Source organism: Prunus mume, linkage group LG8, assembly GCF_029339155.1.
Source record: "Prunus mume cultivar Tortuosa linkage group LG8, ASM2933915v1, whole genome shotgun sequence".
Taxonomy (NCBI): domain Eukaryota; kingdom Viridiplantae; phylum Streptophyta; class Magnoliopsida; order Rosales; family Rosaceae; genus Prunus; species Prunus mume.
In genome coordinates this window covers 15,089,921-15,115,746 of record NC_142705.1, presented here as the reverse complement: position 1 = coordinate 15,115,746, position 25,826 = coordinate 15,089,921, and the positions used below count along the sequence as shown (strand labels likewise).

General features: G+C 36.8%; 3 protein-coding genes and 2 non-coding genes across 6 annotated transcripts; 1 reads left to right on the top strand and 4 right to left on the bottom strand.

Annotated features, from left to right (window-relative positions):
- Positions 1–1,480: 1,480 nt before the first annotated feature.
- On the bottom strand, positions 1,481–8,804 carry LOC103342434 (PROTEIN TARGETING TO STARCH (PTST)). Its single transcript, XM_008246062.3, has 9 exons — positions 8,682–8,804; positions 7,924–7,958; positions 7,349–7,658; positions 7,101–7,190; positions 6,371–6,439; positions 4,831–4,936; positions 3,406–3,494; positions 1,999–2,111; positions 1,481–1,926 (listed from the first exon to the last, which is right to left on the bottom strand). The coding sequence occupies exons 2-9, from the start codon at positions 7,941–7,943 to the stop codon at positions 1,824–1,826; spliced, it is 900 nt and encodes a 299-aa protein (XP_008244284.2). The 5' UTR covers positions 7,944–7,958; positions 8,682–8,804; the 3' UTR covers positions 1,481–1,823.
- A 319-nt stretch (positions 8,805–9,123) lies between these two features.
- Positions 9,124–9,196, bottom strand: TRNAK-CUU (transfer RNA lysine (anticodon CUU)). The gene has a single exon. It is a non-coding gene; the product is annotated as a tRNA-Lys (tRNA).
- A 129-nt stretch (positions 9,197–9,325) lies between these two features.
- Positions 9,326–9,398, top strand: TRNAK-CUU (transfer RNA lysine (anticodon CUU)). The gene has a single exon. It is a non-coding gene; the product is annotated as a tRNA-Lys (tRNA).
- Positions 9,399–9,951: 553 nt separating this feature from the next.
- LOC103342433 (vacuolar fusion protein CCZ1 homolog B-like) lies at positions 9,952–14,272 on the bottom strand. Of its 2 annotated transcripts, XM_089042900.1 has the most exons (10): positions 13,964–14,272; positions 13,770–13,863; positions 13,389–13,572; positions 13,253–13,291; positions 13,039–13,148; positions 12,369–12,464; positions 11,715–12,170; positions 11,031–11,186; positions 10,381–10,610; positions 9,952–10,241 (listed from the first exon to the last, which is right to left on the bottom strand). In XM_089042900.1, exons 1-10 carry the CDS (start codon positions 14,155–14,157, stop codon positions 10,211–10,213), a joined length of 1,590 nt encoding a protein of 529 aa, XP_088899026.1. In that variant the 5' UTR covers positions 14,158–14,272; the 3' UTR covers positions 9,952–10,210. The 2 variants fall into 2 exon arrangements, with proteins under 2 accessions (XP_088899026.1, XP_088899027.1); XM_089042901.1 differs by lacking the exon at positions 13,253–13,291.
- Positions 14,273–20,171: 5,899 nt separating this feature from the next.
- Positions 20,172–22,522, bottom strand: LOC103342432 (calcium-binding protein CBP-like). Its single transcript, XM_008246058.3, has 5 exons — positions 21,894–22,522; positions 21,272–21,318; positions 20,992–21,167; positions 20,853–20,871; positions 20,172–20,419 (listed from the first exon to the last, which is right to left on the bottom strand). Exons 1-5 carry the CDS (start codon positions 22,435–22,437, stop codon positions 20,315–20,317), a joined length of 891 nt encoding a protein of 296 aa, XP_008244280.2. The 5' UTR covers positions 22,438–22,522; the 3' UTR covers positions 20,172–20,314.
- Between the last annotated feature and the right edge of the window lie 3,304 nt (positions 22,523–25,826).

Here is a 25,826-nt window from a genome sequence, read left to right as displayed (position 1 = left end):
ATAAGGTTTAGGGTTTAGGGTTTCAACTTATAGGCCTTCCTAGGCAGAGCATCCAGCCTAAGCAAGACGCCCAGCTAAGACACTCTACTTCATGTTGACATTACACTTGAGGCTAAGTTGACATATTGAAATCGTTTCTCATATACACAACTGCAGCAAAGAAAAACAAAAGCATCTGCACAAAAACTACACGTAGAAGATCCACTACAATGCATGTAGGAAGACTGTCACTCGTTTTTGCGCTGACATCCAATGGTCACTCAATACAAAAGCAATGTTATTTCAAGCCTCAAACCCTAAACACTTATAACCCAAAATCGTGACAATCGTGACTAAGAACATGCAATTATGGGTTAAGCCTACTAATGAAAGATGCCCAAGACCTCTAGGATGTGATACATTATTGTTTTACTGGACTGCCCAAAATAGGCATATAATTCATCATAATTCCATTGAATGAATTGGCTCACTCAAACAATATCCAAGTAAAAAACAATTCCACCAAATTAGAACCAAGAAATAATTGATGCATATATATAAGCAGAAAGTAATTTCATCGCATAAAAAACAAAGCCGAGAAAATCTCTAGGGCTTTAAGCTTAATTAAAGGGACAATGAGCATATGTGAAGCTTTAGCATGTGGTTCAAGAAGCTAATTTTATAGTTGATGTTCTTGCTCCTTTTTTACCACTCATGGCATGTTTACTAATTCGTAATTGGATTAGGAGGAATTGAATTGATGATGAATTGAATTGAGGACGAGTTGGATTGGGGATAATTAGATTTCAAATTCTTATTGAAGTTGTTTACTAAACCATATGGAATTGAGGTAAGAATGATACTAATTATTGAAATGTCCTCATTGTTGGGTTAAAGTAGATGGCACATTTAGAATTTTGAAAATTGTGTGAGGATATAATGAGTAAAAAAAATGAATTCCTAATAAGTTAGAATACCATCTCCCACTCAAGAATTGAATTCCTCCAAAATCAGGAATTTAATTCCTAATTTTGTGTGAATCCCACTTACTTTTCAATTTCTTGATTTGAAGTAAATGCAAAAATCCTCCATAAGTGGAATTTAATTCCTAATTAGTAAACACAACATCAATTCATTAATTTTATTGTTAGGGCTTCAAGTGGAGGAGAATTTTTTTATACATCATTATATGTGATCTTCGTCAAATGTTGTATATAAATGTGATCTCTTTGCAAATGGTATTTGTGATTTCAATGTACTGTTAATCAATTTTTTTTTAAAAGAAGGTTCGACAACACATACAAATTGTCCACGCGGTGTTCCAAATTGTCCAGAGTTGTTCTACATTGTTTGGAACTAGGCCTAAATATACCAGAGTCTGGTAAATTGCCTTATAAGAGAGAGATGCTTTTCTTTTTCATTTGAAAACAACCTCTTACCTTGTACAATACCAAACACAGTACAAAATGTCCAACCTCTTAATCCGGCACAGTACAAAACATTCAACAATAATAAGAAAAATACGAATAGATTACTATTCAGTACAATCCAATACATAATGATTGGAATAGTAGACACGTCCAGCATGCCGAAACTACCTTAAAACTTATGAAGGCCAGCATGGCATCCTCATTCTGTAATCAGATAAGGATACAAAAATGCTAGTGTCTCCTTTTCCTTTCTGGCCTGGTAGTTCAAATTCTAGGTTTTTCTGGACATCAGAAGCACAACTAAGGACCTAAATGACATAAGCTCTGGGTGAATATCATAGTAAACAAGTATTATCAGTTGCTTGATACATGATATAGGCTTTTCTTTCTTTCCCCATGGCTATAGACGTCGAGCTATTCCACGATTAACAAGTTATTTTTCATTAATCCTTCACCAACTGTAGGAAATTCCGGTGACAGCTTCCATTCTCCATCCACCAAGAACTTGATTTCATACCTTCAAATATAATATTTTTGGGTAAGGATGAAGAAAGGGAGAAAGAATAGGAATAGTTGAGTGACTAGGTACCTTCCAGGTCTGAGCATTAATGTTGTCGAGAACGCGGTGAAAGAACCAGTATACTCCGATGATAAATGTTCTCCTTGACTCCAACCATCGAAAGTGCCCATAACTTGCACACTCTGTGACACCAAAATAATAACAAATTTTGTTTTAAATTCGATGCCTAAATACCTAATCTATAGAACCAAAACTTTAAAATTTCATTCAAGGGCTGTAATTTTCTGCTTTTGCAATTTTATGTCAGCCTAACAAGGACTAGAACTTGGCACCAGTAGTATCATTGAAGACATAACAGGTATTTTGTAGTACAATTATTATATTTATCAGGTCCCCTTAAACCTTGAAAACTCAGAAAATCTTCTCGGGTTGGATTAATCTGTGAAACCTACTTAAGCCGACACCCCCATGTCCTTCCTTATCAGCGTCAACCAGATTCATCACAGCCTCCACACGAGAAAACAAACTTCATAACCAATACCATGTTCAACAGTTGTCTTACACCCACCAGAAGCCAGGGCTCAAGATCAGCCACAACAACATCCAGGTCGTCGATGAATATCCTTCAAACATTAGCACTGTCGTGCCACCTTACAGGTTAGACCCTCAGAAAACGACTAGTTCTATCCATATGGAATGGACCAATTGCAGTTGAAAACAAATTTATAAGCACACATAAATTATTTTTTTCGGTGCCTATGGCAGTTCAGGAATTGAAATGACTTTAGGATAGAATGTATAGAGTGCAGTCAAGGACTCAATTGGAAAACTCTAGACTAGAGGAAGAAGCTGGTCAGCGCCACCGGTAAACATTAGGCATGGCATGGTCCTGCCTGCCGGAGCTGTCCCTTGCCAGAAACAAAAATAAGAATACTTTTAAATTATTAAAGGGAGCAGATTATTATTATTATTATTATTTATGTGTGGTGTCATATGCCTGTTAGTAGGTGATCATGATCCTTTGAAATGTTTTCCAATGGTGTTATACTTCTAAAACTTCTCTATATAGGGGGCCAAACTCGCTTTTTGAGGTAACAAATTACATGGACCAGAGAGAGCTCCAACACTTTATACTGAATCTCCAAACCTCCTTCCCGAATTTTCCATCCTCAAGTGATTACAATAAAGGGTTGAACACAGCTTAGAGACATCTGTCTTCATCATACGTCCTTCTGCTTTCCAATGAAGTGACCCATATGATCATATTTCAGAAAGTCACTCACTATTACCACACTCCATAATTTCAAGTTATTTTCATAAAGGGTTGAACACAGCTTAGAGCCATCTTCCTTATGCATCAACCCTTTTGCTTTGCAATGAAGTGACCCATATGATCATATTTCAAAAAGTCACGCACCATTACTGCACTCCATAATTTGAGGAAAAGGATTGAAAATTATAAGGTTATATGCTTACCTCAGCCATGCCATACCAAAATAAGGGAACCTCCTTGGATTGTACAGCATCGACATCCTTTATCTGTTCCTTCAACTTTTCATGTACAGCTTCACACAGATACACACGTGCAACAGTACTTTTGTCAGAACATATGGAAAGTAAACAAACATGGAAACAGTGACATGAAAGCATTACAATTCAAAACAATTCAATATCAGTTGGGAAACCACATTTCTGAAACAAGAAAGACGACTACTCACCCATAATACATCGCCAAAGTCTAATTCTATCCCAATTCCCAACACAAATTTCAGAAGATGAGAAAATAAGGAGTAACCCACATGTTTTAAGGGATATCAGAAACAATCTCTCTCAACTCAAGAATCCCATCCATTTGCACAAAAACCGTACTTACTCCAAATAACTGATGCCAAGAAAGAGTTTTACTCAAGGGCCCCATTTGGTTCACGGAACATATTTGATGGAAAATCATTTCCCATGTCATTTCTCAAGGGATGGGAAATGGTGATTCCTTTCCCATGTTTGGTAATGCCGGAAAAGTAACCTGGAAATATCACTTTATTTCCTTTCCCATGTTTGTTTTGAGTAGGAATGGAAAGTAAATTTTGTTTAGTTTCCCAACTATACCCTTATTAAAAATATGAAAATTTTGTTATGAATTAAAACAAAAACAAAAAGGAATACTAATAGTTGTTGGATAAAACTATAATTATAAATTATTAGTAAGGATAAATTAGTCAGAAAAAAGGTGCATTTAATGCTGGCCTTACTTTCCCATGAGAAGGGAAAGTAAAACCTATGGAGGGAGGATGGCCTCACTTTCCCCCCTTCTTTCCCATGTGCCAGACAACGATTTTTCATGCCTAACTTACCAAACATGGGAAAGCAATTGATTTCCCATCCCCAAGCTTTCTTTCCCATTCACCAAACGGGCCAAGGGCCTTACGTTTCTGCTCTAAATCTCAACTATTACAAGTGATCCTTTTCCTGTTTTCACTCCTCTCCGAAGTGGTCTTTGTTCCTATATTATCTTTCTTAGTACTTTTTTATTTGATAATTGTAGTCTGTATGTATTTTATTTTGATTATTCGGATAAGATGCTCTGAAAATAGATTTAATTTTTAATCAATAAATATGATCTGGGAAAAAACTAGAATTTTTTGATGAGAAAGCGATGTGGATATAAATTAACATCTCAAGGCACCTATTAATGCAATGGCTCAATTTCATTTGTGGAGGAGATGTACCTTAGGAGGACCATCATGCCATAAAAAGAGAGAAAACTATATATTCCTTGTACACAATCCTCTAAGATGCTTTCAAATGCATTTTCTCAGTCAACAGAAGGAGATACAATTTTTAGCAGCAAAAGGAAAGAGAATAAGAAAGAAGGAATAAATAAGTCATGCTTGAGCAAGTTACCTTCTAAACGAGAAAGAAGGTGAGACTGAATGTATTTCCCATTAATCTTTCTTGAACCTTGTGGAATGACAGATTTAGTGTTTTCTTCTGCCAATTTCACCAAAGCCTGCCATTAGAACAACTAAAGGAATCATGACATCACAAGTCTTCAACTATATTCAATCACGTGAACCGTGATGCATGACAACATAGCCTTTAACATGAGTCATTTGATCTAGGATGCATTTAGAATTTAATTTTCTGCAAATCCTCTACAATGTTTTACAACGAAGATTTTCAGAGAGTCTGAGTTAGTCCTTAAGGGTCTATTTGGTTCTAAAAGAAATTAAAATATAGGAAAGTAACTCCCTATTATTCTTTTGTGATTTTTTTACCAAAAATGTTGTGGGGGCACAATGAAAGTCTTCAAACTTTCTCGCAAGTTTCACATCCAGATTTGACAGGAATTACATAGCTATCCAGGACTCAGTAAGCCCTCTGTAAAGTTGGTTTGGGTTCTAGTTGGGATTCAGTTTTGAACTTATCTTTCACTTAGTGGTCAGTTTTTATGTGTTACGTTATTTTCCAGATGACAGTCATGCAAGTTTTCAAGTATTCCTGAAGGTTTAACACTAGATAGCTACTAAAGTAATCAAAGCTAGGGCTGCTGTAACACTTGTATACATACTTGCTTAAGAGAATTTGTATGCAGTTTTCAGGAAAAGTAATCAGATTGTAGAATTCTCATGGGTCTCGTGCCCTAGGACTTGTTTATCTACATTCCAATTTTGATCCTATTTTTTTGTCTCCTTTTTATGTTGGTTAACTTATCACTGGACATCTTTTTTCTTTTACACTGACTGCTACAGAAACCAGAGAGCAGCTTACACTTGTCTTCTACTATCCAACTCCACTTTAACTGTTAAATGCCTTTTCTCCACCCAACCAAATCCTAAAACCTACAGATTTTCTAAACTTAGCATACAACTTAAGCAACTTTCAAGCCTGTCTAGTATCTCAAAGCAGAGTAGCAGTGAGAGAAGCAATCTGATGCGGATGAGGGACAACTACCATTCTTGCGCTATGATGGGAATGGTATGAGTAAAGTGGTTGTCGTAGTGGTTAAAGGTTTATGATATAAGGATCCCATTTTTTATGTTTGGACTGCTGAGAGAATACTTCTTACTATGTTAGCAGAATTCAGTCATGATTGCTCTTGAAATTAGGCAATAACAGACATCTAACTAAATGCAATTTGCACAGGATATGATTCCAACAATATATCAAAGTCAAGAGATTCAAGACTGGAATTATTTTATCCTTCCACATGGTGCTTGACCTACAACCATTTTAGTACTACGAAAGGTTTTGTAGAGTGTTAAAGTGACGACACATGGAAGTAAGAATCTTGATCTCTTGAGACTCAGATTACTCACATGTGATTAAAAATTTTTTTTTAAAAAAAAAAAAAGCTGATCTCTAGGGACTTAAATTACTCACAAGTGATAACATTATGCTCATGCAAGATGTGCAGACAACCACCAGTCGTAAAATATGTAACCTGAATTTCAAGTTCCAAGACAGCAAGTTCACTCTTGAAGTTAACCAACTCATCCTCCTTTATATGCAACTGTAGAGATAATGGATCAACATAAGATGTCAAATCTATTACACTTGATAGAACAATTAAATGAAATAACCATATAACCATACACGCTCTCTCCAATTAATAGCATCCAAGAATTATAGTTACATGTACATTAATTTTCTTGATACAGTTAAGACAAATGAGATATCATATGAAGAAACTAATTTGGAACAGAAACTCATCAAATATATTTTTAAATTTTTCTCACAAATGATGAAAGAGGTGTGTGCATCTTCATCTTTCAGTATATTCAATTCAACCACCTTCAAGTTAGAAATGAGATTGTGAATACGTGAACCTTTTTATATCTATAAATTTGATATACTCATATGCTAAACAAGCCAACAACTCAATTTTAATATTAATGCTTTCATCTCTCAATTGGACCCACTAAGCATTAATCTACATTCCTGTTGTGTAAGTCTTTACTCTTCAGTCCTATGCTTTTTGCACCAACCGCATGAATTAACATGCCTACTGCTGCTCGAATGCATTCCTAAATGGATATCAATCCAGTCAAATCTATGAAGATATCAACATAGATGGCAACATAAAATGTGGGCCACTGCAATGAAGATGAATTTAAATGACATACTAAAGTAGGAGTCGATTTAGAAAGGACATTGTATGAATACATTCAAACCTGTCGTTTGAGAAACCGATTTTGTTGATTGGCTTCACTTAGTTTTTTGATAAGCTTTGTTCTTTCAGAATCAGCCAGCAGTGACTTCAACTGATATAGAGTTTTAACATAAGTTAGCTCTTGAGATTTAAAACTGAAGTAGCCAGGAATGCTAAACCAATAGAAAATGGAAGTTCATGCATTTGGATGCTGTCAATGATTTTTTATTTATTTTTAAATCAAAACAATTTGGACCAGTGCATGAGTACCTCATTACTTCTTAAAGGTTGAGAAAGATGATTCTCCTGCGAATCTTTATGTGCATATTCATCATTTCCACTATAAGTTTCTCCCTGAACAGATGATGATTCCTCCAAACTAGTGTGAATTGAATGTCTTCTCCAGAAGACATGGTTCAGTGAATGCTTCCCAGTAGATACTTGACAATCTATCAACCTCTGATATCCCACCTTTAATTTCCAAGTAGTTGCAATATGTGAAAATGGGTGGATATTTCTCCAATCTAAATTTCTTGAACTTTCTCTTGACAACCACAGTACTTGGTTGTCAAGGCAACACCTGTCGAGATTATAATGATATAATAATGAAACTGATAAATGCTTAACGACATCAACAATGCCATGAATATGAAAGGCTATGGAGATTTACTATAAGCAATGTTAACTAACTAGATTGACAATGCAAGAGCAAATCATGCAGAACTAAAGTTTTCGATAAGGGTCAAAGCAAATGAACCAGGAAAAAAACAATGTGAGTATAGTGTTTTTTCAACTACTACATGGAGGAATCATCTTAATTTATTTACAAAGGGACAAAATTTTACCTCACAGTACCTATCTCCATGTTGATAGGTTCCTCCTGAAAAATTGATATAACAAACAGAGGTCACGATACTAACTTGGTCGTAGAAACATGCTAGAACCTGGGATAACTCAACAATTCTCTTAAATCAAAATGATAATTATGAACTTATTTATTTATTAAAGAAACTAAAGGGAGCAAGATGGAAAAGGATCTGGTATAATCTCAAATGATCCCTCCACCCCCACCCCAAACACACACACATAACACAGTTACTCCGCCATTAAGCTAAATAGAGCACCGTAATTTATCATAAACAAACCAGAACTTGCAAAAACTCCATCATTGATGATTTACTACAGTGGAGGAACTTTGAACCTCTTTTCATGTACTTCTCTGTCAAAAGGACACAATCACTAGTGATGGTAATTCATGTGCAATAGTTTTAAGTTACTTTAACCGCAAAATCTAATGAAATTAAGCATCACGCTGTAGCAAAGTGAGAATTTTTGAGCCATATGGTTGCAAAAAATCAGCTCAAAGCACACAGCCCCCAACACCCAACACACACAATACAATTAGAGTTTTCATAAAAATGGTTTCTTTTTTCATGATTTCGGAGTACACCCATCAATTGAACAATGGTGTTGAACCATTATTGCATAGCAGAGTGATGAATACATTTTCGTACACGGGTTGCCTCAAATTTGAATAAAAACAATAACAATACAAATCAACTCAAAAGAAGGAAAAAAAAAAAAAGGATATGAATTGACTTACTGAAAGATTTTGATTAGCAGCTCTGGTTAGCACTTAGGTAGCAAAGATGGTGTGAAGAGACGAGGTAGTTGGAGGAGGTGCTAAATTAATGGAGAAAGAAAGGGGTCAACGAAGGCATTTTTTAACCAATAAACAGAGGCCACATGTATAATTGCCACGTTTGCATTGCTATATAAATTGTGGATATGATACGTGGCAAATTGCAGTTTCAGTGTCGTACTCGTACATGATGGTGCCCAATTTGGTATTTCGAACGAAAATAAAGGCCTAAAATTGAAAGCTAAAGAAGCAGTCTTGGCAAGAAAATCAAACTCAGGTGAAGCTCTGAGCTTCACTAACCGTGGGCTCTCTTTCTCGTCTTAAGAGAAATTGAAAATCTGACCCAAAAAACAGAAGAGAAATTGAAAAAAAAAAAAATATATATATATATATATATAAAGATCGCCCACCGTGGGGCTCGAACCCACGACCACAAGGTTAAGAGCCTTGCGCTCTACCAACTGAGCTAGACGGGCTTGTTGTTTGGTCAACAGTCCTTTACATTGATAATCGAATTTGTCAAGCAGCTTAATGAAGATTTCAAAGGGGAGGAACAGCGTAGACATTAGGTTATCAAAAGGAACAAACGCTGACCAAGCAACAAAGCCCGTCTAGCTCAGTTGGTAGAGCGCAAGGCTCTTAACCTTGTGGTCGTGGGTTCGAGCCCCACGGTGGGCGATAATGCTTTACATTGATTTTTTTCTTTCATCTTTTTTAATTCATTATCGTGTGCTTTGTTTGGTTTGAATCCAAAACAAATTATAAATCCCTTTTGAAAACTTCGTCGCTGTTTCTTGGTTCCAATTCAATCGTTCCTTTGGCTTGCCTTGTAATTTTGTACTTCCATAAAAATAAAAATCATTGTTCTTTCTTGGTGGAGGAGGCAAACTGTTAGCTTCTGTTTGAATGGAGGTATTTGAAAGAAAGGATTTCGATCTGACAACAAAGCTATAAATTTGTTAAAAGAAAGTAGAAATGAGGCAAACAAATGGATATATAAGAAGGATTTCAATTTGACAACAAAGCTATAAATTTGTTAAAAGAATGTAGAAATGAAGCAAACAAATTGATATCCATTTGTTTGCTTCATTTCTCTCTTATTCAAACAATTTAACCTTATAATGTACCCTAGATTTGGAATCGCTCCATCCAAATGGACCCGTAATGCTAATACATACAAGCACCTGCCTTTTCCTTCTCTCTGTTCTTCGTTTTCTTTTTTCCAGCAAGATTTTGTAGATGATACTTCTTTGTAAATTAATAAACAAAAAATAATTTACAAGTACATAAAAAATTGGATACAAGTTACAACATACTTTGAATAGAAGAACATAACTTTAATTATTTATTTTCCCCTTGCAAGTGTGATGTTTTACAGAACTCTACAGCGCCAGGTCTGACATTTCATCGCTTGGGGAGCATAGAGGCAGGACCCCTCATTTTGTGTTATCATGTTAGTAACTATGGATATCAAAAACCAAGGAATTCCCCTAATTCAACGAGAAAGCTCCATTGCAGTACCTGCACAACTCAAAGAAATTAGCAAACCAGTAAATTATAAAAGCAAATCTGTATACAGTAATACAAGTTCGAAAGATTGTCCACATAGACAAACACTGCACAAACAACTTGCAGGGCATCCAAGGAAATATACACTAACCTGTTGCTGAACTTTTCAACAGCATCAGAGGCATAAAGAAGGGTTTCATTGGCTTTCTCCAGAACCATATAAAGTTCCTTCCCTCTTGTAACCCGAGCAACAACCCAAGCATTGTTTTTCGCCCGGATGCTAACTTCCAATTCTTTCTCATGACCAGCATTATCTGATTGTGCTCTACTCTTTTCCAAATCAACTTCTTCTCTAAGCTTACTTAAGGCAAGTAAGGAATCCTGCCACAGAACATGAAAAATGAACTTCTTGGACATCAATTCATAAAAGCAATAAATTGACATTAAAATGATGAGATCTAATCTGGTCAGTGACCACTAAGCCTATCTTTTGCAGCAAACACCTGCATTAGGCCAAGCCGCCACAGAGAACACCCAAGGTAAAAGAATGCACTGAGAATGCAACCTAGTCTAGCTGGAGACTTGTGAACATGGCACCAGTCATATAAATAGAAAACTGAAAAAGAACATAATTATAGGCAGCTAAGTTTTCTCCCATAATTCCTTAGCTGCTGCAGGGGAGTATATTTATACAATATTTGCTGCAGGTAAACAAAGTGAACATCCTCAACCAAATGGCTACGTTTTAACACGTATTGTGCAGAACAAGAGAGCAAGCCAAACTGTGGTGGGATGCTTTACCTTGGTAAGGGTTGTGACCTTTCCTGCTGGAGAAGCCCTGGATACATTTCTGTCTCCGTCCACTAGTAAATATCGATATCCACTAACATGATATGCATTCTCACCAACCCATCCTTTTGATAGTTTCTCTTCAACTTTCAACAGCTTTAGGGATACCTAGAAAATAGTAAATACAAACATAAAATTCAAACGATGTCACTCCAGCTTTCATCTCAAGAAAAATTCTATAATACAACTAATAGCATGAATCAGAATCAATGATTATTGCACCAGTAAAATTCCAAATAATTTATTACAAGAAATTATCGATTAAGTAGACATTTTATTTCATTAGGAATCAATGAGACAACATATGTTGAGGACATGAAAAAGGATATAGAGGATATTAGAAAACTATTTTTTTCCTGCCGATGAATATAAAGGATATGAGTACATTAAACCAAATTAAATCAATAAAAATTTAAATAGGGAAAGATATGAAAAAGACGTTAAAATGTTGCTTCAACACATCTAACAAGAAATTTGGTTTTGGTAGAGAACCAATATAAATAGGATTTCTATTGCTGACCTCTATTGATTTAGGGTAACGATTTCCACATGACAGTGCTAATGACAAGTTTAAAATGTAAAGAAGCAGTTTGATAGCATAAGCATTAGAGTTACTAGCAGGGCTAGGAAGCTAACATTTTCAAGAACTTGCTGCTTCACCACAGAAACACCTTGATCCCCAATTAGTACTGAAGAAACAGGAATGAGAAAAATTAAGGTAAGGCTCTTATGCTGATGGGCACACAGATACATTCTCTCCTCTGTCTGATGGAGCAAAACTGTTGGGGTGGCAGAAATCAAGTTACCAGCCTCTGCACCCCAAATATCAGTGACAAGAAAACCATCCTTCCCTTTGGACCACTTATCCTGCTGCAAGGGCCGTATGACACGATAATTGTTATCTCCAGCAGGAGAGTTGACATCTGAGCCTTGAAATTGTTCTGGAACACCACCAGGACGGGCCAAGATAGAACTTGAGGATACATGGGATGTAGCTCCTTTGCGTAAATAGGACCAGGAACTTACTCCAGAGGATAAAGCACGGGGAGTCAGCCTTAAAACAGCATATGCAAATAGGTTTACGGTGTCATCCTAACAAAGATAGGAAAAACAAAATTCACGAAAGTTAGCATTTGACAAAATAAATGCACTCAGCACCTCTTTCTATGAAAATTCTACACAAGAAAAATGTAACTCAGTTCTTAAGCTCCTCCTAAACTTTAAGACTAAAACACAATGGCATATGAAATGATTTAAAACAGTTAAAAGGCCTAGAAGATCAAACCATACAGGAGAAAGTGTTGTGGACACCAACAGGTCCTGAAACAAGATCAGTGAGTGACAGGGTATGTTCCCAGCACAAGATTCGAGCACCCTTACAAGCGACTGCAAAGACAAATGAAACCATTCAAAACATACACAAAAGAAAAATTGTACAACATTGCATTAACAAGTAAAAGACTAAAATTAGGAGATTCAGGTAGAACTTAGAAGTCAGGTCGGAACAAGGGTGATTATAAAAGCCCACATGTGTGCAGAAATGCACAGTTTTGTAGAATACAAGTGGGCAAGAAAGAAGATAATAGGATAGTTAGTGATGATAGACAGGCTTAATACTAATGAAGCATTGTATTATAAGTTATGGTAAAAAAATTAGTAAGGTATGTCTATAAAACTTATAAGGAATATGGATAAGAAAAGTAGAGAATAAACATAATACCAGTACATGTACTACAACCATCTTTCCAAATTATACCACAATCTGGAAGCTGAAAAAAAAACATTCAACCATGGAGAGGAACTCATGGACCCAAATGAGCATCTAAACAACTAATACACCAAACCTAGAACAAGTTTATGACTAGGACATGCTAAAACATTAATCACTTCCAAGGAAGAATCTTGAATAAAAATGTAGCATTAAATAAACATATGATCAATTTATATTCTGAAAACAAACCTGTACTTCAATTGCTGCTTCCCGCCCTACAGTAAGCATCTGTACAGTTCCACGCTCCTTTAAACAGTCACGGAATGATGGTAACAGTAGTTTCTTCCCGACCAGAAAATCTGCCCCAGAGAGTAAAACCATACATATGAGATACAGCAACTTCAGCATTACTTAGGTAGAAAAATCCAATCGAGAGGACATGATACAGCAACTTCAGTATTACCCCAGCAGCACCCATCGAATGGAGACCGCTTTTGAAATGCTGGCAATTAGTGATTTTACAATGAAATTTGAACCAAGGGCAATATAAAACTAGACTTCAGTGTAATTAGTAGGTACATGACTGTATGATGACTTACCACCAAGATAGTCCATGATGAAATAGTACAAATGAGATCGAGTTAGTCCTCCACCAGGGTCTTTGTCAAGCAACGCTCTTATAGATCCATGAAACATCACAAAAAGATAATGGACTTCCTTAAGAACCTTTCTCAATGCATCACTTCTCCAAATAGCTTCAAACTCCTTGCTTTTCTCCACTACCTACAACAAGGTGAAGCAATGATTTGAAATTACTTCAAAATAGCAGTGCCTACAACTGCTTTCTAAAAAAATTTAGTTTAGCTACGAAAAAACCCATAAGTTATAACATGCTACCAACAATATATGAACACTAGCTAAACACATAATTGAAAAGGACTAACAATGACAGGAATGTTTGTAAGGAAAACAGAGCTCACCATCACCATCCAGATATCTGGTTCCGCCTCATAAAAAACATGCGAATGCCTCTCTGCTTCAATGGCTTCACAAGCAGCCTCTGGAGAGAAGATTCTGCACAAAATATAAACAAGTTCTTATAAAAATCAAAAACCCAAAAACAAAAAACACTTGTATAAAATGTATATAAGAAAAAGGGATAGAAAGTAGAAACCTGGTAAATGTGATGAGTCCTTCACTGAGCCCAATCACAGAGAATTGTGCTGAGAAGGGCAAATCGGCAGGGAAGAAAAATAATATCTTGTCCAATTCTTGCCCTTCATTTTGTCCCCTCCTCAAATCAAATATGCACAATTGCAGTCCTTCTGGGGTTGCGCTAGATGTGGTACTAGCAGACGACAAACCCATAATTCTTCCTGCAACGATGGTACAATCAAACAATTTGCATAACAAATTGAACCCTAAATTTCGTTAGCTGCTGAAAGGAGAAGGAATTGCGAGATTGGAACGCCTTACTCACAGCACAGCGAAGCTTCTTGTTGGGCTTTGATTTTGATTTTGGTACCAAATAAGGTTTATTAGATTAGATGGAAGGAATTTGCTCGGCCATTAGGCACTGATCCTTTTTTTTTCAAAGTTTGAATGGTAGGTAACTGCGTGGAAGAATTTCACTAATTACTGTGTCTGCCTGTTTGCTTAATTGCTGTTTTTTTCCTGCATTTTCACTCTTGCAGTTTTTATCCACTTTTTTTAAAAAAATATAAGTGATAGTGAGGGGAAGGATTTGACCAAAAAAAGGAACACAGGACTTTCAAGGTGGGTCCTGTCGACATAGCATGAATATTTTGGTAATATGCAACTATTAAACATTTTAAAATTCAATTTAGAGAAAAATTAAAAAACTTTAAAGATGCCAACCGGTTGGGGAACGCTAGCAACCTTTTCTCTAATCTTTTTTTTTGGACCTTCTCCATTCTTCTCATGACAAGTGTCACTTTTCTTATGCTTAAAATAATGTCATTAATGCATCACACAAATTAGTTTTGAATAATGCTACTCTTACCATATTTGTATACCACATCCCTATATCCATCTTATGTGGCAATGAGACAACGTCAATTAAAATTATTTAATATTTTCTTTTCTTTTATGATTTATTCTAGTATTTATTTTTCTAATTGTCTTAATTAAAATACACTTCAATGATTTAATTGATGTGGCATATAACATGGATATGACACATCATGTGGTATAGAAATATGGGATAAAAATGTGGTAAGTGTAGCATTACTCATTAGTTTTTGTTTTCTAAGTTAACCCTTATGGAATGTATTAACTCTTTTTAATAACAAGCTAGGTTTTTTTACAACTTTCTTTCTACTTTGTTAAAAAATTAAATAAGAAAATATAAGGGAGCTTTAGTTTTAAACCACAATATAGTTTGCTAATTTGGAAGATAGGAATACAATTTCATCTAATTAGCATTAGGCCAAAGACTAAAATATAGTACCTAATTTTACAATAATATCATTAAAAAATATCAAAATTACACACAATGCCACATATCCACATCCGGCCAACCGCCACTGCCACCTCCGGTCGCCCACCACCGGCCAGGCGCTCTACTTGTTTTGAAGGATGTGTAGCACATGCATTTCTATGCTGTCGTAAGCAGGTGGCAGATGATATGATCTAGCATTTGAGAGATTTTACAATTTTGAGGTTGTAGTTGAACTGAGGTTTCAAAATAACTCTTGTTCGGATCGGAAGAATGATGAACTTTAGTTGATGTCTGAGGAAACTGAACGACTTAGCTTCTATATCAGGAAATATGGGATTCTCTTCTTTCAGTATTTTATTCATGCACATAGAAAATCTATGGTTACAAAGTTTTCTATTTTCTATGTTGTGTTGTGTTCTCACATTAGCTGAACAAATTGATCTTACTAAAAAGAATAAATGGCTGGCTTGCTAATTTAGTCCTACATTGATCTTCTTTCCTTCTGTGTTTTATCCACTCAGAATGTATATATAAATTTCTTGTTCATGTAGAATCACAGAATTCTAATGTTAAATGTTTGAAACAAGTAGAGCTTCTTATATTATTGACAGAATGGGAAAAGGGATTTCAAAATTACAGTGCAGTTTCCAAAACTGCAATTCATAAACAGCTGCTCAAGTCTGGCCCTTGTGTTGACAAAACTCCTGTGATGCTGACAAAAGCACTTATATTCTGAAAATCCTTTTGCAAGCAGCTCTAGCTGATCAAGCTGTACAGGGCTTATACAAATACAAAAACAAATACGAGGCTAAAGTGCTTTCACTCTCGAGCTCTGAGCAAAACACACAGATTGAGAAAGGCTTTTTGGAAAGTGAAAAAGAAGGAGCTGTTACTATTTACAAGAAGAAGAACGTTGAGCATTTGCTTAGAGCGAGGCTTACAAAGCTCATTTCAATGTATTTCAATGTCTTGAGGGAATGTTCTTCCTCTCAAAAAGCTAGCCTTCAACCACCGTGCATTGGCCCTGCATCTACAGACTCCAGTCTCTCACCGTGTTCTAGTGATACCCGTGTAAGGCCAAACATCTAACTTATCTGACCGAAACATGCATGATTAATCCATCTCAGAAGATTATAGGCAAACCAACCATGACACAATAGTTTGGTTCTGGTTCTTGTGGCAAAGCTGAAGGTACGAAAACGCCTTCTCCGCCAGAAAACATGGTCGTCATCAATTGCTTCTCCGCCAGAAAACGCCTTCTCCGTCATCTATTGATTCTCCGCCAGAAAACGACAGAAGATGCCTTTCTCCGCAGTCGGTCCTCCTATTGCTTCTCCATAGGAAAAGGCCTTTCTCTGGTGCTTTGCAGTGACCTTCTTAGCCATGGTCGTTGTCGGTGCTGATTAGGACCTCGTGGTCTCCGTTTGAGATTGAATCCAAAGCTAGGGCGTGATCTGGCTCCCATATAAAATACAAAGGGTAAAAAGTGTAATTTTAAATACAAATTAAACAAGCTTAAAGAGCACATGAGTAGGGCCATTGGCTTTTAACAAAATAAAATTTATAACTCATCCACCATATCCAAAACAAAAATAGGTAATGTATCATATGTTAATTACTAAAGTTTTTTGTCACTATGCACTAATTTTTCTAAAATGGGGAAAACTAAAGTTTTTTTTTTCTCCAAAGAGGACGTATGTTTTGTTAAACACAAAATAATGATGATATCACTTTTTTTTTTGGATGAAGAAACGTGGCTAATGCCCAACAAAGAAATTGAACAATGGCTCGAGGCCTACAGACTCCAAGTAAATCTTCACTAAGAAAGGACCTAATACTGTCAGGAGGGTCATGGAAAGTTGACAAACCCAACTGAAGACATGAACCCAAATTAGCTAGTTTTTCCACTACCATGTTGCACTCATGATATACATGATGAATAGAACAAACCCAGTTTTTGTTTATATAGTCTTGGCATCCCCACAACATAGCAGCAAGAGGATGAAGGTCTTCCACATTTTTGTTAAGCAAGTGTACCGCGGTCGATGAGTCAGACTCAAGCAAAACTGCACTGCAACCTATATCCCAAGCAATTTTCAATCTAAGATAGATGCCCCATAACTCAGCTTCCAAGACTTGTCCTACACCAAGATTAATAGCAAAGCCTCTCATCCACTGCCCAGAAATATCTCTTAGTACACCTCCAGCAACAATGCATCCATCGTCACCTTTTCTGCAACTGTCGGTAGTGATTTTAATCACTCCTTCATTCGAATATTGCCAAGAGAGCGCAACGAGAGAGTGGGTGGGTTTTCTAGTTTTTTCAATATTGGCATGTGTCCAATCTGCAATAGCCATAAGAATGACGTGTCTGGGGTTGTTAGCTAACAATGTCATGAAACTAACCTTTTTTTTTTTAAATGACGTTTTTTCTTATGTTTCTTTCTTATTTAATTTTTAACAACGTGCTAAAGAAATTGTAAAAAAATTTGGATAAATAGAAGGAAATATAAAAGCTAATACATTTAATAAGGGTAAACTTGGAAAACAAAATCTAACTTATGTGATACATTAATTATATTATTTTAAGTGTAAGGAAAGTGACACTTGTCATAAGGAGAAGGGAGAAGATCCAAATGAGAAGGTTAGAGAGAAGGTTGCTAGTATTCCTTGTGTGGGAAAACCTCCTCTCCCAACATCGATTGTATCAAACCAATGGGGTGTTAGTTGAATTCGCCTTTGGTGTGCTCGCAAGTGGTCCTGGGTTCAAGCCTCCATGATACTCAGGTTTGTGAGTTTCCACCCTCCCCTTCCCATCTTTGGCACCCCAAAAAAATATCACTTGTATATAAAAAAAAAAAACTTTAAAAATTAAAGATATTTAAAATTTATATAAAAATAGTAAATGGCTTGTAAGTTGTAACTTGTAACTCAATTAGTTCAGAGCATTTATTATACACTCAAGGTCTTAGGTTCGCTTTTCCTCTCTCATGGGCAGAACTAGGCTAATGGCTACATGGGTTGTAGCCTAGGGAGGTTTTTGGGATTAAAAAAATATCAAACCTATATATTTGACTTGTTTTAAATATAGCCAAGTATGTATTCACCTATTAAAGTCTAAAAAGTTCAATTCTTTATGAATTTAGTTGCAAGACATCAATAGAAATATACATGAAAATATGCACACTTTCAATTATGTTGTTGAACATATTTTCATTTTGATCATATGTGTTTTTTGGTTGCATTTAATTTGTATTTGTTTTATGCTAAAACTTATGGGAAATTAGCATGTAGCCTTGCACTTGAGGAACTAACGTGATTTATATGATTTAATGTATACTTTTATCTCTAGAAAGACAATAGAAATTGTAAGTACAAAAGAAAATGATTATTAGATTTTTAAGCTAATAACTTTAGCTAGCTCATCCGTTGATAAATTCTTGATTCTACCCTTGCCCTCTCTCAATATCATCTTTATAAATATATATATATATATATATATTTAAATAAATACAACAATCCCAACCTAGCCTGCAGGCACCTTTTTTTTATTTTAAAAAAATCTTAAAAATTGAATTTCAATTTTTTAATAATTAAAGTTACAATAATATAACAGAGTTGACGGGGCTACATGAGACAGAGTGAAAGCACAACGGCCAGAATGGGGCAATTGAGAATACAAGTGAAAAGTGAGATTTGAGTGAAAATACACGGAGCAAAACAAGGAAGCCGGACAGAAATTTACTCCTTTTTTTTAACAGAATTCTCCAATATTGTATACTTTTCATCTCATAGTTTATATTCAATACTTAAAGCATGAAAGAGGAGGCAGTACAAGTGTATCAAATAAAGAGTGTGAATCGGGTATATACCTGATTGTATACAAGTATAGGCCTGATTGTACTTGCATACCTTCTTCAATAAGTTACAAGGAATCATGTATATATTCAGGGGCGGAGCTAGAATTGTAAAGTTGAAATAGAAAATATAAGTATATAAAACACTTAAATATACAATACTTACATGTTTAGAGCTAAATATTTCTAATTAAGTCATATCTAATTTGTTTTAGAGGACATTTTAACTTCAATTCTAAGTTGTTTATTACAAATTCTATTTATTATATATAATATAATAGAAGAGTGGTAAAATATGGTCAGTCTAGAGTGGCTCACCATGGTATATATATATTTAATACAAACGATAGGTTAAACATTAAACATTAAGGAGAGGTTCTTACACACACATTACCAAGGTACCATAAGGACATGAGCAGCCACAAGGGTCACTTGACTTTCCTTCTAAAATTTCTAGTTTTGCCACTGCATGAAGATTTGAATTTGAGATCACTAGCCTGCAACCCTTTTTTTATTGGGCTAGACTCTATTGGCAGGAATCTGGTATATACTTTAGCGGTGAAATGAATTAACCCTAAATAAAACCACTTATAGAAAAATTGCCATCAAAGTCGGTAGTTGGTATTAACACATCGAGTGGAGATGGTCTTAGGATGTCTATGTATTAAACAATCACCAAATAAGTTTCTTTCTAGGTTGATTTGGGGAAGGCACCTCCTTCACATGCAGATGAATGCGTCCGGTCAACAGATAAAACACAATCTACGGATCTGATTACCAAACTCGACTCTTTCTTTATTTTATTTTTAAACATGCAGGAGCAAGTAAACCAAATCGCAAATAATGTTTTTTTATGATTCAATTCAAAGGGTCACTTTCATTTTTGAATTGATCCTAATATTGGCCCGTGACTGCAAACGCGGCATATCCCACTTCGGAAACATTGGCCTTCAAATTAATTTCACATTTCACGCTTAGCATTTTTATATTGCATAGGCATGACAATACAAGCAATGCTATATGTAGGAAACGAGGAAACTTACAAGGAAAGGAAACGAGGAACATGATCAAACCAAATTCTGAAGCATTATTATATCAAAAGCTATATGTAGCGAGCAAACACAACCAGTCCACTAGAAAACATGCAAAAAGAACTAGATATTACATTAACCTCTAAACCCAGAATTCCAGAAAATCTTTTAGCATCCTATGCAATGAGGAAAGGCAGCACAGTCAACATGAAGTCCTCATAGCTGAAAGTTCCAGTACCGGTGTACGCTTTGTCCTTCTCCTTAAATTTTTCGGTTAAACCCTGCAAGACACAAGAACAACAAAACAAATAAGTGCCAAAAAGAAAATCTCCATTTTAGAGCCGTACTTAAAGCCATTTTTCGAAGTTCTTAATACTGGTAAAACTACATGATTCAGTAATGTACAATAAAAATTGCCGATATCCCAGTTGAAAAAATCAAGCAAAGAAAGAAAGGGCTATTTTTCTTCTCTTGTTAAGCAGGTTTGAACTAACTGCAGCAATACATTCAAGTTCTGAATTCCCAGCCATATAAAGTAAGCAGGATCCAAAAACTTGTGTTTATGCTTTTAGCATAGAAAGAATACATAAAGAACGCTGAATTAGAAAAGTAAAACGGAGAGCCAAGTGACGAAGAAGAAGAAGCTCCCAAGTTAAAACTATAAATTGAGTGCCCAAAATCATGGTAAATCGATTTAGTCACAAGTAAACTCACCTTAACAGTAAGACAGCACCTGCATTTAATCACAACAAAGAAAAAATATATACATTAAGAGATTGATAAAAGCAAACACAACGTGAAACAAACCAAAAAGAAAATGAATGTAAAATATGAAAGGAAAAGGGAAACGTACTCGATGAAATTGTCATATTCAATGGCCCTGTGTTTGCCTCCGGTCTTGTCGAATTTAGAGACCAGCAAATCCAAAACCGTGGGTGACACAGCAAAACCCAGACTCAGCAGTGCATCTCTCAGCTCAGTTGCATCAATGTGCCCACTTCTGTCCCTGTCGAACCTCTCAAATATTCCCTGATCCGTTGTCACACAAATTATTAATCACAAAACCAAATTTTTTACTCAAAAGGAAAAAAAAGAATTTATATTTTTTTTTTTAAAAAATTTCTGGGAATTACCCTCCAACTCTGAAGACTGTAGAACACTGCAGTGAATTCCTTAGGCCCTGTTTTCACAATTTACCCAGAAAAAGAAATCAATACGAATTACCGTTTCATTTAATTAATAGAGATATTTATTGAATAACGTTAAAAAACTAAGCTGCAGAATACAAATTATAGCATCGGAAATATTCCATAGCTTTCAAAAGACCAGAAAGCAGAGATATCTCGAACGAAGACGCGGGACCCACTCAAGCATAACGCGTAGTGACGTTGAGATCCAACGGTCCACGAACCGTGACCACCACACACTCGCATTCAACGCAAACACTGACACGTTAACACAACACGGACACGTGAAATACCATTCAATGACAGCACTAACAACCACTAAATCGAAAGAGAAGAAGGGCATGGTGGACATTTCGCCTGCATGCCTCTAGCGGCGACTCAGCGTCCGGTCACTGACTGGGAGCAACAATGCCAGAACGACATCGTCTGGAGTACGCCGATCAAAATCACAGAACGCACCGTTAACTCTAAGAATCGCAGTTGTCTAATTTCCCAATTTGACGAGAAAGAACTCACAGATACACACGCTTATGGAGAACAGAGAGAGTTAGGGTTTGTGAAACGTTACCGATCTTCCTGGTGTTGGTTTGGGTGAAGAGATACATGAGAAGATGAACAGTCCTCAAGCTGAAGCTCTGATTGTATGACGACAGAGCTCTCTGCAACTCCTTGTCGTCGATGAAGCCACTGCCGTCCTGATCCGCCATCTGAAAGCAAGCCACCACGTTCGGGTCCGTACCGGGTGGGAACGACGACGGCACCAGAGCCGCGAACGGGCTTCCGTAGCCCGGAGCCGACGGCGGGTATCCCCCGCCGCTGCTTCCGTGGCTCTGAGGCTTCTCTGGCGCGTACGGCCCGCTGCTTCCGTGGCTCTGGTGAGGCTTCTCTGGCGCGTACGGCGCGGCGTACGGTGCCGATGGCGCGCCGTAGGGTGCAGATGGCGCGCCGTAAGGTGCAGCCGGAGCTCCGTACGGTTGCGCTTGGTATTGGCCGGGCTGGCCGGGCTGGCCGGGCTGGCCGGGCTGGCCTGGCTGCGGCGCGGCGTAGGGTTTGCCTGGTGGAGGCGTGCTGCCGTAGCCGTAGCCGGGAGGCTGGTGTGGGTATCCAGACATTTTTAATTTTGTTTTCTTGTAGAACAGAAGCTTTTTGAAGATGAGAAAATGTTCTGAGAATTTCAGAGAGGGCTTTTGAGCTAATGGAAAACAGATCTATATATAATTGAAGTTGAAAGCTCGGACCGAAGAATTGTGTAATTACATCGTTGCCCTTGGCTTCTTTGAATGAAATAATAAAAAGAATTTAGAGCAATTATGTACATGTCTTTCAATTATTCGATTCACTGGTGAAAAGCGTCTCAATCTTCAGCGTGCAAAAATTGTTCACGTTACCCTTTCCGTCAGTTTTTTGAAGTTCCGTTCTGACGTTCATTCATCTCCCAAAATTCGCAATGCTCCTCCCATTTATTACTCATCGCACTTTTTGCCGCCATCGCCTCCTCTGCCACCCTAAGCGGCGACATGGATATCAAAAGAACCAGCACATTGTCCTCTACCACCCTCACATCTCAGTGCCAACCGTCGTCTGGATCACCGAAAAAGCAAGAAATTGGCGGTTTTACCCAAAATCTCCATTGCTCGTTCGGGCAATTAGCACCATTTTCTTGATCCGGTATGATTTTTCAACCTCTCGAGTTGTTCTTGCTGCTAGTTGTGTTGGTTAGGAGAAATTTCTGAGTTTTGGAGGGTAAATAAGCGATGAACAAGTAACAAAGGGAGGGCTATTGCGGAATTTTGGGAGATGAACGATAACATTCGGAACTTCAAAAAATGAAAGGGTAGCGTGAGACAGTTTTTGCACGTTGAGGGTACTTTGAGACGTTTTCCACCAGTGGTAATCTGAGATAAGTTGGAAAGCACATGGGGCATGTACATAATTAAGCCAAGAATTTAATAATTAATTTCAAAACAACAACTTTAATTTTAAAATAAGTATTCTATCTTATTTAATTAGCTAAGACTAATCTTCATGATTAACGTTTAAATTTTGGATTGAGAAACAATTTGATTAGTAAAAAAAATTAGAACCATGTGCTTGCCTGGATTAAAACCCTATTGTTTTCTCTTTTTCTATTAACAAAAATAAAAAGAAATGGGAGAAATTCTCAAATTATTATTATTATTATTATTTTAATAATTGCAAGGAACTTAGGTCCTATTTGGATTATGGAAAATGAAATTTGGGAATGAGAAATCAATTGTTTTCCCATGTTTAGTAAGTCTATGCATAAGAAATGGTTACCGTCATATGAGAAAGTAGGGGGAAAGTGAAGCTCTCCTCTGAACTTGGGTTTTGTTTTTTCTTATCATGAGAAAGTTTAAGAAAATGAGCTAATATTAAATGAATATTTTTTATGATCATTTTGTCCCCATTAACAATTTTGAATTACAATATATCATTAAATGAATTTTTTTTTATTTGTCTTGATACTTAACATAAGATGTAATAACCCAAACCTAAAATTAATATTTAATTATTAATTTATTGGAGAAAAGACTAAAATGCCCTTAGAATTTTTATTAGGTCAAAGGTTGACTTTTTGGCCAAGAAGGAATTTGAAAATTTTAGTTATACCGTTGCGTAGAGCGCAGCGAGATGAATTCGTAGACACGTAGTGGGCCCAAATCAGTGTATTGAAGGAGATACTGTCAAAATAAGTTCGAGGGCAATAGTAAATTTGGAAGGTCAGTTTTTTAAAACCTTCATCTTCTCTCTCTCTCGGTTGCACCAAACCCCCAAATTTTCCCTCCAGTCGGTGGCTTCAAGAGCCACGTCGCCACCACAGCCACGACGGGCCATGAGACGGACTCAAGCGGACGGGCAGCTTCCCTTTCTCTTTCCGATCAAACCCCACCGTCGAAACCGGTAGGAGCCGTAATTAGCCCAGAATAGCCGATTTTTAGCAGAATTTTCGAGCTTCCGTTCTCCCTCCTCCGGCCACCAAATTAGTCGAGTAAGGTATGGATTTCTAGCTATTTTTCATGCTCTAGCTGATGGTTGAGTAGGATTTGAGGAATTTCTAGCGTGAGAGGGTTAATTTCGAACTTAGGGTTCGGCCGGTTTTGAGATCACGGTTTCGGCCACTTCCGGCCACTTTTTAGGGTAGGTCCAAGAACAAAAATTGTTCCAAATAGGGTGTTGTATCTAGGGTAGGAGTCTTGAGCCGAGATGTTGAATTTTTTCCGGCAAGGCGTTATCGCTTTAGGCACCACGCACTGCCAGCGCATGTGGCGGCGCGTGGGCAGCAGGGTTGAGACCACAGTCAGTCCTAGAATGATCTCTTAGTCCTCATGAGTGTGTAGGATTTCGCGGATCTTAATTCGGATATCGTTTGAACCCCGAACGGATCTCGCATACTGTGCGATTTCCGGGTTCAATACGTTTGAACCATTAGATCGTAGTTAATTTCAAATATGTTAATATAGACTTTCCCAGGATCGTATAGTATTTGATGGATCGCAAAACGGAGTCCGTGATACTCGAATGGTCAGCCCTAGAGCGTTTCACGTAAGCGATTCGATTATAGGTCGAGAAGAGGAAAGAACTACGTGTGGCTTGATCCTCGGTAAAGTGCGTAGCCTATAGTTATCAGCGCGAGCCACGAGTTAGGGCTTAGGGTTTATATTACTGTTTTGGGCGCTTTGGTCATTTACGACCCACGATTACAGTGTCGATTTAAAGCGAGATTCGGCCCGGATTTCAAAGTATAATTTAGTTCGGGTCGTTTCATAAGAGATGTTATAATTGTGAATGAACGGGAATGTGTTTGCCAGCTTTATTTGCTAGTTTTGGACTTCCTTCAAGGTCTACATGTCTATGTTAAGCATCAAGACAAATAAGGTAATGATGATTATATTATCAATGGCATCTGAGATATTGAACATCTCTTTTTCGTAGAAAAATTTATAGGATATGATGTGATTGTCGTCACATTCTTATATCATGTTACGAACTAATTTACGTGTTATAACATTTTTGTTTTTCAAATCTTGGGGGAAATAAAGAACTCTAAGCTACGCGTTTGGCAAGACCAACTTTTGTTTCCATTTGCAAAAGTCTTTGTGAAGCTATCATTTCGACCTTACAGAATTGCAAGTTGAATTCAGAACCAGTTCTCCATCCCAAGCCATGGAATTGTTTTCAATAACAAAATGAAATAACATTAATATCCGTTGAGAGTCGTGGCCTACTAACTCCATCTTCAGCCAAATAACCTTTCCTTTGCTTCTGAACACGTCATTGACCCTCCTCCAGCCAAAGAAGAAAAACAGTATAAGGAAAATAACTAAAATAAATACAGATGTTATAAAGATTATAGGCTTAATTATGTACATGCCCCCTGTGCTTTTACGTTTATCTCAGATTACCACCTGTGGTGGAAAACGTCTCAAAGTACCCCCCAACGTATAAATAACCGTCTCAATTTACCCCATCCGTCAAATTT

Excerpts from the sequence above, each read along its gene's own strand:
- LOC103342433 (XM_089042900.1), bottom strand. The coding sequence starts at position 14,157 with ATGGGTTTGTCGTCTGCTAGTACCACATCTAGCGCAACCCCAGAAGGA. Across the intron at positions 13,864-13,963 it reads GGACTCATCACATTTACCAG|AATCTTCTCTCCAGAGGCTG; the intron begins GTTTCTACTTTC and ends TATTTTGTGCAG. Across the intron at positions 13,292-13,388 it reads CATCATGGACTATCTTGGTG|CATTTCAAAAGCGGTCTCCA; the intron begins GTAAGTCATCAT and ends ACTAATTGCCAG.
- LOC103342432 (XM_008246058.3), bottom strand. The coding sequence starts at position 22,437 with ATGTCTGGATACCCACACCAGCCTCCCGGCTACGGCTACGGCAGCACG. Across the intron at positions 21,319-21,893 it reads AACCAACACCAGGAAGATCG|GGCCTAAGGAATTCACTGCA; the intron begins GTAACGTTTCAC and ends TTGTGAAAACAG. Across the intron at positions 21,168-21,271 it reads ACAGTCTTCAGAGTTGGAGG|GGAATATTTGAGAGGTTCGA; the intron begins GTAATTCCCAGA and ends ACAACGGATCAG.
- LOC103342434 (XM_008246062.3), bottom strand. The coding sequence starts at position 7,943 with ATGGAGATAGGTACTGTGAG. Across the intron at positions 7,659-7,923 it reads ATGGAGATAGGTACTGTGAG|GTGTTGCCTTGACAACCAAG; the intron begins GTAAAATTTTGT and ends TAATCTCGACAG. Across the intron at positions 3,495-4,830 it reads CCTTCTTTCTCGTTTAGAAG|CTGTACATGAAAAGTTGAAG; the intron begins GTAACTTGCTCA and ends ATCTGTGTGAAG.